Here is a 12,998-nt window from a genome sequence, read left to right on the forward strand (position 1 = left end):
TTCAAGTCTCGATTAGCAATTTTTTTTTCTTCAGTAAAAAATTTTTTTAATGACGTACAATTTTTTAACATAAAATTAATATAATACGTTTTAATTATTTATTTCATAAAGTGGACTTTTTTCTTTGTCTGGTAAATTTATTATATATTCTGTAGAATGACTAGAAATTAATATATGTAATTTTATTTTTAAACAGTAATGACAGCAATAAAATATATACATATAACACAAATTTGAAACGTTTTATTTATGTAGAAGTAGATGAAAGAGTACAAGTTGCAGGATGATATTTATCATAAAAACAAACAAAACAGTAATTCGCATGACATTTCGAGCATCGTATAATAACCACTTTTTTATAGTTACATAGTCGTTTTAAAATATCTACCGGAAAACGTACTTCGTTTACATTCATAAATACTTCTCTTTTATTTGTTAGTTTTGACGCAAACCATGTATACCGTAACATTTATTTGCGTTGTGTATATTTTATTGCTGTCATTATTGTTTAACAATAAAATTACATCTATTAATTTTCAGTCATTCTATAGAATATATAACGAATTTACAAGACAAAGAAAAAAATGCACTTTTATGAAATAAATAATTAAAACGTATTATATTAATTTTATGTTAAAAAATTGTATGTCATTAAAAAAAAATTTTTTTACTCAAGAAAAGAAGTTACTTATCGAGACTTGAACCTTCAATTTCAAAATTACGAGGCTACGCACTTCTTGCTGAAAAATTCTCTTCTTTGGGTTGATATGGCACTCGTAATTTTTACTCGCGATTTTCTCGCGAACGGTTAAGTATAGCCGATTATCTTTTTATTCAGTAATACTTGACATAATAATATATCGATAGAATAATTTTCATCCAAATCGATTATTATCACATTTTGGTGTCTCTTTGTTAATATTTTTGGAAGACACATTAACATATAATTCTTCTAATTTTTCTCGATTTTTTTGGCGAGCCCCTTTTATTTATGAAACAGTGCACTTTTTTACAAGAAGGCCCTACGTGAAAACGCCATAGCTGTAGGTAGTGAAAATTACAATGAACTCTTAAGGAATATTTCAAGATGAACAAATTGTGGCTAATTTCTCAAGAAATTTTATGTATTATTTTTTCTACTCTTACAAGTATTTTTTAAAATTACTTTCTTATGAAAACTTAAAATATTTGAAATAATAAATCGTAAGGTATTCATTATAATGAACTTTTAAGGAATACTCCAAGATGAACTACTTGTGGCTAATTCTTCAAGAATTCTTTATGTATTTATTTTTCTACTTTTGCAAGTAGTAGTCTTTAAAGTGCGGTACTGATTCTTCAGTCAGTAGCACAATTAACAAAACTTTCTCAAACTTATAGAAATAATCCTTAAATTTATTTAATATTTTAAGTTTATATTTCCGATGTTTCAGTAAATTTTTATTATTTATTTTGCAGTAATCGGAAATTAGTTTGTCATTCGGTTGATGAGTATAAAATTTAATTATAAAATATGTCACGCTCATTTTCTAACTTTGACGGGTGTTAAGCAAAGATCACGTTAAAAAAATTAATGCGACATTGTAAAAAAATATCAGAATTTTATAATAAATTAAAACGTATTATTTTTTATTATAATAAAATTATAAAAATTTATATTTATTAAAACCGCAAAATTTTATTAGGTGTACAACTTTGCTTCCGCCGTTTTTCAATAGATGGTTGTAGCGGTAAGTGATTGAAACAAATAGATCGTACACATCATACAATAAGCTTAGGCATTTATAAACATAACGCCATTGAAATATTAGTCGATTTGTACCTGCATCATAAAGTTATTCTCGATGTCAACTTACGAGACAAATTCTCGTCATTTGTGGGAGGTTTTAATTTTTTTGCTTTGGTAAATATACCTAATCGGTATATTTACTGAAAGAACGGGCCGAGAGTGGTTTCAACAACGCTTCAAGAACGGTGATTTTGACGTCGAAGACCGGCATGGCGATGGAAGAGAGAAGGTTTTCAAAGATGCAGAATTAGAGGCATTACTTGATCAAGACTCGTTTTAAACGCAAAAAGAATTGGTAGGATCATTGGGAGTGACTCAACAGGCTATTTCAAAACGCCTGAAAGTCATGGGAATGATTCAGAAGCAAGGAAATTGGGTGTTGTACAAGTTGAAGCCGAGAGATGTCGAATGGTGTTTGTTTGCTTGTGAACAGTTGACAATGTTCGACCCCATGTCGCAAAGCCCGTCAAAACATACTTAGAAACGTTGAAATGGGAAGTTTTACCCCACCCGTCGTATTCTCCGGACATCTCTCTTTGATTATCATTTGTTTCGATCAATGACACACGGTCTGACTGACCAGCACTTCCGTTTTTATTGTTGTGAGCGAGGCACTCACAACCGATAATATACTATTGTATAATATAAAATATTAAAATTGAATTATAAAAGATATTAGAATAGCTTGCCGAGGAAGGCTTGTTATTGCGAGGTGTCAAGTGACATGCCTCGTGCGCTGCTGGCCGACCATCGCACCGGTCAACGCACCGGTCATCGCATGGAATTCAGCTTAGCAACGATCATGCCACCGGAAATGCATATTTGCGTTATGGCAATTGTTGCTAAGCTCGCGAATATTTCCCGCGCACCGGATGCGCGCGGTTATGACCATATATGATCATGCGGAGGGCCTATTGCCCCACTATTATGCCTAATCCGCGGCACTACTTAAGCCGCTGCCGAACAGCGGGCCGCGGGATCAGTCATAGTCAATTAAGCCGATACGCACGGCTCGCGAGATTAGCATACGAACTTAGAGATCAGGACTTAGTCGCGACGCATCTCGAGCGAGCGAATAAACAGCACGCTATCTTAGAGCCGCGTGCCGTATCATTACCTTTGAGGAAAACGACACGGCACCTTTGCAAGGTTATTTTGATCCAATGAATCCGAATCCAAGGTCAGAATTGCAAAGTTAACTCATATTTTTAAACCTCAAAAAAATTTTTTTTATGTTAGTTCGGCAATCAGACTAATCTATTTTTTTGTATTTTGATCCGCTGAATCCGAATCTAAGGTTAGAATTGCCGAATTGGTTTATTTTGTTCTAACCTCAAAAAAAATTTTTTTTTTAATGTTGGTCCGACAGACCAGACTAATCTATCTTTATGTATTATTTTGACCCACTGAATTCAAATTCAAGGTCAGAATTTTTGAATTGTTCAGAATGTCTGAAAACCTAAAAAATTAGGTTTGTGCAAATTCAAGCAGCTGCTGCTCAGCTATTTCTTAATATTGTTACATGAAAAAATCATTTTACGTAGTTGAAATGCTAAACAATAATACGTGCCTATTTGTAAAGCAACAAACTTTATCTTCTTTTTTTAAAAAATTCGAAAAGAACGACCGTGTACTTGACCGTTCCCTCTTAAGAAAATACAAATGCACAGATTTGAAATTTATTTTAAATTTACTTTTAAAAATGACGGACTTATGTTTTGAAAATGACGGATTTATATTAAAATAAATGAAATAAAATTTGAGAATAAGATATTAAATTTAAAAAAATATAAAAAATATATTAAATGTGCGCACGAGAGAGAGAGAGAGAGAGAGAGAGAGAGAGAGAGAGAGAGAGAGAGAGAGGGAGGGAGGGAGGGAGGGAGGGAGGGAGGGAGGGAGGGAGGGAGGGAGGGAGGGAGGAAGATACGAAGAAATGACGATTTTATGGTTGAAAGACAAATTAAAAAAAGTGACGTAGCTAAAGAAAGTAACGTAGTTAAAGATGACAAACAACAAACCAATGCTTGTAAAGCGGTTGAAGCGAAATGATGGAAACGATGTTAACGACGATGCTGTAAGTAACGAAGGAGACGATGAAAACTACATGGATGATATAGACAAAATGATGATGGGTGACGTTAATGCAAAGAACGAAACTAGAGACGTGAATAGATTGGAACATCCTAATTTTTGAAGATGTTGAGATATCATCAAAGATAAAAAATGACCCCAAAAATCATCTGTTTCGTTACTTTAGAATTCAGACTTAAGAGGGCATATACGTTTAATGAATTGCATTTTTATGAATTTTTTTTTGAGACAAGTGGACAAACAATAAAAATAGTACTCTAAATACTTTTTGCATAATAAAGTACACTTTTTGTAGTTTCATACAAATATCACAATGATTTTGTTGAAAATTCTTCTCCCCCTTTACCGTGTAGTCAGCCGTGCATAATTCCGCGATTGTGCACAGTCGTGTATAATTCGTCAATAATTTCTTTTTTTCTGTTTAATTGAAATGCAAAAACCAAACGGCATTTTAAAAAAGAATTTTATTTGTGTAAGAAATTTTTTTTGTATCCGATTTGTTAAATTTAAATTAAAAAAATGTTTTTTAAATAAAAATAAAATTTTCGCAAGAAATCGGCACTTTAAAGGATCGCCATTTTGTTAAAAATTTGAATGTTAAAAATTGGATTTGACGGCAAAGAAATTTACTTTTTTTTAAGATGCCGTTTTCATTTTTGTGTTTTAGATGAACGGGCACAGAGAAATTATTATTATTGCGTGCAACGGCTGAATCATACACAGCTGATTACACGACAATGGAGAGGGGGATTTTACAACAAAATTATTGTAAGAAAATTTCTATGAGAACTACAAAAGGTGTACTTTATTATGCAAAAAGTCTCATTTTTAGTGTGCCTTTTGGCTTTGAAAATGCCTTCCTTTTTGTGGCCAAAAACGTATATGCCCATTTAAATTTGGTGCTAAATGATAGTTTATTAATGAGACATTAAGGGGGTCATTCCTTGTAAACGGTCAAAAAGTCAATTTTTTAGAAATTTTTTAAATAAAAGTATTATCAAATGTTTTGAAACTATACATTATTACTATTTGACATTTAGAACGTATAAAAAAAATTGTTTTGTTGCAAAATTATATGTATATACTGTATGACGGCCAACTTTCCTCCGTCCTCCGTCCCTGGTTGCGGGCCTTGCGCCGCCCGGGTTTCGGGGCGACCGTTTCTCGTAGTTTCGCAAAAATATAAAATTGAGCGCCAGGTACGTTAAGCGCACCACTCTTTTTATATGCCGCGGAAGATTACCCTTAAATTAATGAAGTCGCGGAAAAAGGATAGGCCTCGTAGGCGATCGAACGTCGGCGGCTCCGATAGCCAGCTACTCAGGCCTAAAAATGGTAGAGGAGGAGGTTCGGTGCGGGCGGAATCGGGAAGGCGAGAGAAATATCGTGAACATAACATTAATTGAACAAACAAAAATAACAAATATATTTCACGATTCAAATAATTACAGGCTTTTAACGCTCGGTCGAGCGGCATCACAATTCACGCGCGCGACGAGCGGACGATTGCTCGGAATCAGATTTCTCGAACACGGCATAATTATTAGGAACGCTATTTTATGCACACGGAATTTTTCCGGCTCGCTTATGCTCTACTATGCATCGCTGGTAGACGCCGAACTCCCGGTAAGATAACGGTTTCGCCAAGGGCGAACAGTACCTCGAAGCCCGCGCAACACGCGATTGACTCTTGCTCTCTCGCTACAATCTAATATTAACCAAACGATGCGCGCGACAATTACTACTTGCTCGCTAGCGAAGCGGTACGAGACGAATACATTTATTCTAACGGAAACGCAATTACGCGAAGATTCGCCATACGAATACGATACAAATACAATAATGACTCGGCTGCGGATCGGGACACGCACGCAACACAAATACGACGAAAAGAACGGAACGTATCGGATTCACGCAGGCGGGTGTAATCGGGCAAGACGACGAAATTGCAGAAAATTTGCTCTACGTAACTCTACGTTAACAACGGAAAGACTAATAAATCCGTGATCTTTCGCGGCTCGCCCAATTGCGAAATCGGCGGCTTTACAATAATCTGGCGATGTTCGTCTCACCGAGTTGATTCCTCCTCAGCCTCTTCCAAATTGGGATATGCCTGCGTCCTCTTACAATTTGGTAGCTCGGGATTACTGACACTCGCACGACATCCGCAACCAGAGTGTTCGATCTTGCAGGGGCCGCTCAGCACTCCACCTTGTCTATGATAAGCCGGCCTTTATTGGCCGCGATTTTCCGGCTTGATGTGCGCGCAACGCGTAACGTGCGCTGCCGCCCTTGCTGGTGGATCTTGGGCACGGTGATCGCATTTTTGCGCACATGAATTTCGCTTCCTTATCGGCAGCGGCTCCTCGTCTCTTAACCATTCTCCGTCTCCGGGACGTGATCCTTGCCATTCCAGGGGCGGAAAATATGCAGTTGATCCGCGTGGCCTTTGCGTGGGATTTTTGCGGGATCTGCTTCCTAGCCGCGCCGTCAGGGCACCTGTCCTGTACGTCTTCGGATCCTGCAATTGTAATTTGCCAGCAGTAACGAAATCTTTTAACACTTTGAAAAATTGTAAGCAAGGTGAAGAGCGGTACGACCTGCGGGTCCCTCGCTCGAAAGGGGTCTTTGTAATTCCCTCGACAGCAGTTCACTCCATAATTCCCGGATATGTCCTCCGTTGAGACGAGGCGTCCAAATGTTACACAATGAGTTTTTATCGGTCGCCGATTTCCGCCGCACTCACGATACAACGCTTGCAAAAATTCCAACAATTTAATAAAGGACAGCACACGGGACGACACACACAGAAAATGCGACGCGTCACGCTTTCGCGCCCGCTCCCAAGCGGGAGGACGCAGGACCCGCCTGATGTAAACGCGTATGGGCTACCAAAGCCCTTGTAACAGACAACAGCCCGCAGTTGTCACGTCACAATACATATATATACATATATACTAATACATATTATAGAATCCTTTTTTTATTGGTTCAAAACGATGTCAAGCTTAGCGTTCCTTAAAGTGGTCTGAAACAAATAAACCAACATTTTTTTTAATCTACATGACCATAGTTTCTAAATGAATCTAAAAAAAAAGAATATTAACAAAGTCGCGGCACTAAAAGAATTTTTTTCAATTTTTGCTAAAAGTTTTTGCTTTGTTTAAAAGATGTAAAATTAATTTTTTTTTGTAAAATTTTTACATTTATTTAGAAGAGAATTTTATAAAGTAAATTTATGCAAAAGATCAGGCTGATTGATCAATTAGTTTTTGAGCAATCCGGCACACCAGTTATAAAAATGCTGTTTTGAGAAAAACGCATTTAAAGTTAAAAGTAATAGTTTTTTTACTTACCATTGACAAAGGCTAATCTGTTGTTCCAGTGCCATATAACAAACCTGTAACGAACCACACTCGTCGGGCGACCAACGACCGCGATTGGCCCGGTCGACCAGCCGCCGGACCGCAATACGGGCATCGGCCTGTGATAGAACCCCTATAAAATCGGCGAGACAACGACGGTTTTGACGACTTGCCAGCATCCCGACCGCTAAGATACGGAGATCGAAGGAACCCGAAGACTTACGGGGATCCCCGAGCCTCCACCCGAGCGGGTATAAAAGGCCGCTCCGGTGGAGGCACCGAGCATTTCTCAATCCACTAGCATCCGGCACACCGATCCCCCGATACCAAGAGAAGACCTTTTGAACGACTAGTAGGATAGAGAGTTCTCCGCCTTTGCCGACGGTTCTCGGCATCGTTCGACTACATTCTTATCCCGAGCTAGCAAGCAAAGGATAAAGAGTTCTTTGCCTTCACCGAGAGTTCTCGGTCGCTGCTCCACTCCTTAAAAACGGACGGACTATCGAGGTGGAGAGTTCTCCGTCTCTCTCGATTTTTGGGAGTCCGCATAACGTTTCCAAACGCCTGTCATAGCCAGCAGACGAAATTCATTCTCCGCGCACCGTCTACCTAAACACGGGCTACCACCGTCCAATCGCGCCAGCCTCGAGCTCGAGCGCCCCGTCGTGCAGCCTACCACCGTAGCGTCTCGCGTTCTTCGAACACTACGGAACGCATCGTGCGATACAAACAGCTGATCAACCAGCCAAAAGAACGCGTGGAAACACAAAACGTGTATATAGTATGTACATAATGTAAAACAGCTTTAGTATTAAAATATATAGTATTAAATTCAAAACTCGATTTTTGTTGTCTCAAAAACCTCTTTCTGCCCTGGCGCCGAAAAGAAAACCGACGAGTCTGTGCGGAAAACAAGGTTGTTACATTGGCGCCCGAACAGGGACCGGGAAAAATCGTGCCGTGAGACAGCAGAACCGCCGCGCCGCGATACCACAATCCAATGCCTAAACAGTGGATATATTTAGCGTTAAAAGACAAATTAAAAGATACGCTTGCGAAACTCGGACTAGAGACGCACGGTACTCTGGATGAATTACGACACCGCCTAAACGTTTTCGTGACACAACACCCGGAGAAATTCACCAATATGTCCACACCGTCGGGAACTGACGGACATACCCTAAGTCGCAATAACACCCCCCGAGGAGGAATTCTCCGTAGAATCGCCGGCGAAAATCATGAATCAGATTTGGAAGTGGGGATGCCATTTTGACGGCAAGGATCCGATGTTTTTTCTTGAGAGAATCGACGAATTAAAAACGGAGTACGGTTACAACGACCGTCAGCTACTGCGAGGGCTCCTCGAACTATTAAAGAGAGATGCATTATTATGGTTTCGGAATAACCGACAGAATTGGAAAAAAGAATTTCGTGAGCGAATTTCGTGAATATTATCTACTGCGCCGATACTTGACCCAGCTACGACACGAAATTCAATCTCGATTGCAAAAATCCGGAGAGAGATATCGGAAGTACGCCACAGGGGTCTTGACAATGATGCCACGGTCGCGGGGCGGGGGGGGGTACACGGTCGCCGACCAGCTCGATACCCTCTACGAAAACATGGAACCACGTTACAAGCTATACGTGCGTCGCGACGATACAACCCGCGTAAACGACCTGCTACGGCACGCGGAGGATTACGAGGCGTTTGACGAACAATACCGAGCGCGACAGGCCACATCCAAGAGTACCGTTGCCGCTGCCGCGTACGATAAAACCGAATGTTGCTGGCGTTGTAAGCAGCGGGGGCACCCTCGACTGTCGAAGAATTCCGAAGAAGTTCTGCTCGCAGTGTGGCCGGGACGGCGTTTATATACGCGATTGTCACCCCCCGCCGAGAAATGCCATCGGGGTCGAGGGAAGCGCGGTCGCACCCTGCCCTTCCAAATAATTTATAACCCGCGACCGCACCTGCCAATTAGAATACGCGGCCTGCCGTTCCTCGCGCTCTTGGACATCGGGTCCGAGGCGCTTATAAGTTCCCATACCGCTGCACAGTGGGCTAGGAGACCAGAAAAAGTGGCCAAAAGTCGATTCCAGAAATAAGGTCACACAAATGTCCTGTCTTAATCTTCATAGTCGAAAGTAGTTATTTTGAAAATTTCATTCGATTTGATCGGTTGCTTTATATTTGACAACAATATAAACTTTTAAAATCATGGATGCAATCGAAAATTTTACTTTTCAAATATTTTATTAACATTGTTGTATTTCAGTAAACAAAAAATCTTTTATTGCTTCTCATTCATTATTATATGTAGACAAATCATTATAATGGAGTTCAAAGTAAATAGTGCTTTACTTTAGAAGCGAGATTTTAGAGAAAAGAATTTAAAAAATTATATATTTTTATACTTATTATTGAAATTTGATAGGTTTGCGCATATTTTCAAATTATGGCTTCCTTAAACTCCGCCAGTTATTGACATTAATCGAGTAGTATTGAATTCTTTTAAGTATGTATTTTAAAAATATGGCGCCCACTTTTGGCCATTGTAACGACCCGTCTTTTCCCTGCGGTCGTGCTTCGCGGTCGAGGTCAGAGGAGACAAGTCCAGAGATACTTTTTATCGGAGTGCTGTCGTTTATCGGGGCGAACGTTCGCGATAGTGGGGAGTCTTAGGCGGGCGCGGAGCATGCTATCTTACCACATTAGATCTCAAAAGCGGTTACTGGCAAGTACTACTTGACCCCGCGAGCCGACTGATTACCGCGTTTACCGTGCCGGGGAAGGGACTCTTACAATTTCGAGTCATGCCATTTGGATTACACTCCGCGCCCGCGACCTTCCAACGACTGCTGGACGCGGTCTTGGGACCCGAACTCGAGCGGCACGTTTTCGTATACCTTGACGATATTATCATAGTAAACGGCTCATTCACTGAACATTTGGAAACGTTCCGACGGCTACGCGAGGCTCATCTTCGCCTCAACCCCGTGAAATGCAAGTTTGGCGTGGACCAGCTAACATATCTGGGGCATGTAGTCGACCGCGACGGCGTCCGAACCGACCCCGAAAAAATCGACGCGATGGCCCGCTGAGAACCGCCGAGGACCGTCCGACAATTCCTCGGGGTTGCCTCGTGGTACAGTAGCTTCATTAAGAACTTCGCCGCCCCGTTAACCTACATTCCCATCCCGAGCTAACAAGCAGAGGGTAAAGAGTTCTTCGTCTTCGCCGAGGGTTCTCGGCTGCTGCTCACTCTACTTCTTAAAAATGGACGGACTATTGAGGTTGAGAGTTCTCCGTCTATCTCGAAGATTTTCGGGAGTCTGCATACTGTTCCCAAACTCCTGTCATAACCAGCAGATAAAATTCACGGAAACACCCGTTGCGCACCGCACGCCCCGCGCACCGTCTACCTAAACACGGGCTACCACCGTCCCACCGCGCCGCGCACCGCGCCAGTCCCGAGCTCGAGCGCCCCGTCGTGCGGCCTACCGCCGTAGCGTCTCGCGTCTCTCGAACACCACGGAACGCGTCATGCGATACAAACAGCTGATCAACCAGCCAAAAGAACGCGTGGAAACATGTATATAATATGTACATAATGTAAAATAGCTTTACTATTAAAATATATAGTATTAAAATCAAAACTCGATTTCTGTTGTCTCAAAAATTTCTTTTTGCCCTGGCGCCGAAAAGAAAACGACGAGGTAGTCCGTCTAGGAAACAAGGTTGTTACAAGCCTTTTGTTTTTTTATGGCACTCGTTTTGCTGCATTTGCATCAATTACAGGGAATGACTCCCTTAATTCTGTGAGATTTTCGAATTGAGTTCACTTTTTATTGCTGAAATATGAGTGGTTAAAGTTGTGATTACGCACCAACGTGTAGTTTGTTTTAATTTTCCCACGCAAATTACTCGTGATTGATTGTGGCTAATGTCGAAAAATGTTTTAGGAAAAGTTTTAGGTCTGATAGAAGGCTATCTAACTCATATTTTAGCAGTAAAAAAATGGGCTTAATTTACCAAATTTAAACTCAAATTCAAGGGTAATGAAACAGGCGATTTTTTGGGTCACTTTTTAGTGGCGACAATGGCAAGAACGTTATTTAATAAATGAGAAAATTTGATGATTTGGCTAGGTTGTGTGAATGGTCTGTGGTTTAAGCAAAATATGTGAAGCGATTGCCGATTGGATCGGCGTGCCTTTTTGTTAACCATAAGGTAGAGACCTTGGAAGGATTGCGTTTATGTCTGACAGGGAACGAACAGAAGTGTTCCTCACTGGTTTTAATGAGCTTTGGATATTTTGTAGAACATAAAAACATATTAGACCAACATTTTTTAGCTGCGTATCTCAACGTTTAAGGGTTGAGAAACCACTCCTCGGAAATAACGCATTTTTTTGTTTTTGGCGAATATGTTTAAAAATATAAGGTTTATGAAAAAATGTTCTATACTAAATGTTTTGTGGCATTTTATACTTTTTATATGGTATATTTATATTTTTTAAAAAATTTAAATTTTTTAATTTACCCTTATCTCCATCTTTTTTTTGCAAAATTTTGAAAATTTTGTAAGGACAAAAATTAAAGAGCATTAAAAGCCGAATCTGTTCATATATAATAATATATGGGTTCTATCATTTCCAATTAATGGCAAAACGAGATCATCTTGTGCTATAGGTGCTATCGCCGCGCTAGAAGTAGTGTTGCGTTATTTCTTTAGTCGCGTTACATTCAATAACTGCCTCTTCTACGTATATTTTTATATTAAAACATAAAAACGGATTAATCTTAATTGCATAATATCCAACGTATTACACGATATAAAGCATAAATGTATGTATATAACAAAAGTAACATACAATGACCGGCATAATAAAGTGACCATCCTATATTGTATACAGAATTTTTTTAAATTAATGTTTTTAATGAAAAATGATTCTATTATAGGGCTTTTTTGAAAGGTTTACTGTCACACCAAAGGTTTGTTACAAAAATTGAAAGAGTATTTGCAATAACAAGAACTTATAACTTTATTTTAACGAAATAAACATTTTCATATATGATAAAAAAAGTGACCACTTTATAAATCTTAATTTATACTTGAAAGAAAATTAGATTTAATATTTAGTATGGCCTCCTTTGGCCTTAATAACTGCCACCAACCGTCTGGGCATGCTTTCGACCAGACTATGTAGATGATTAGGATCGAGACTTTCCCAAGCTCGCTGTAGCGCATAGAAGTAATTATTTTTGTTTGTGACTCCAGTTTTGTTCACATTTCCGTCCAAAATCAAACATAAATTTTTGATAGGATTCAAGTCTGGGGACTGCGTAGGCCAATCAAGCAGTTTTATGTGTTGGGAAGTAAAAAATTTCTTTGTTTTTTTGGCGGTATGCTTGGGATCGTTATCTTGTTGTAAAATAAAATTATTCTCCAAACCTAATTGGATCAACGAAACTTCCAAATTCTCACGTAAAATATTGATATAAGTGTCAGCAGTCATGAATCGATTTTTATTAATTGACCCGCACTTTCCCAAGAAAAACAGCCCCAGACCATGATATTACCTCCACCGTGTTTTACCGTTTTCTGGAGGTGACGATCTTCAAGTTCTTCGCCAGTTTTCCGCCACACACGAAGTCATTGTTTGCGTCAAAGAAGCTCGAACTTACTCTCGTCCGTCCACAGAACTTGTTTCCAGAACTCCACGGGTTGATTTGCATACTTTTTT

The 12,998-nt window shown here is 39.5% G+C and overlaps 1 protein-coding gene across 6 annotated transcripts in view; it reads left to right on the plus strand.

The window, feature by feature from the left end:
* The window catches only part of LOC105837615 (ADP-ribosylation factor-binding protein GGA3), a 133,562-nt gene that overhangs the window by 57,086 nt on the left and 63,478 nt on the right, over positions 1–12,998 (plus strand). The window contains exons 1-2 of one of the 6 annotated variants that reach the window (XM_036285672.1): positions 3,799–4,651; positions 7,269–9,638. The exons of 4 other annotated variants lie outside the window; for them this stretch is intronic. In XM_036285672.1, coding sequence (XP_036141565.1) covers positions 8,629–9,357 — 729 coding nt within the window. In that variant the 5' untranslated portion in view covers positions 3,799–4,651; positions 7,269–8,628 and the 3' untranslated portion in view covers positions 9,358–9,638. Of the gene's footprint in view, positions 1–3,798; positions 4,652–7,268; positions 9,639–12,998 lie in introns of those variants that run through there. One more of the 6 variants, XM_036285671.1, reaches the window with a different exon arrangement.

The sequence above is a fragment of the Monomorium pharaonis genome, chromosome 4 (genome assembly GCF_013373865.1).
Source record: "Monomorium pharaonis isolate MP-MQ-018 chromosome 4, ASM1337386v2, whole genome shotgun sequence".
Lineage (NCBI taxonomy): Eukaryota > Metazoa > Arthropoda > Insecta > Hymenoptera > Formicidae > Monomorium > Monomorium pharaonis.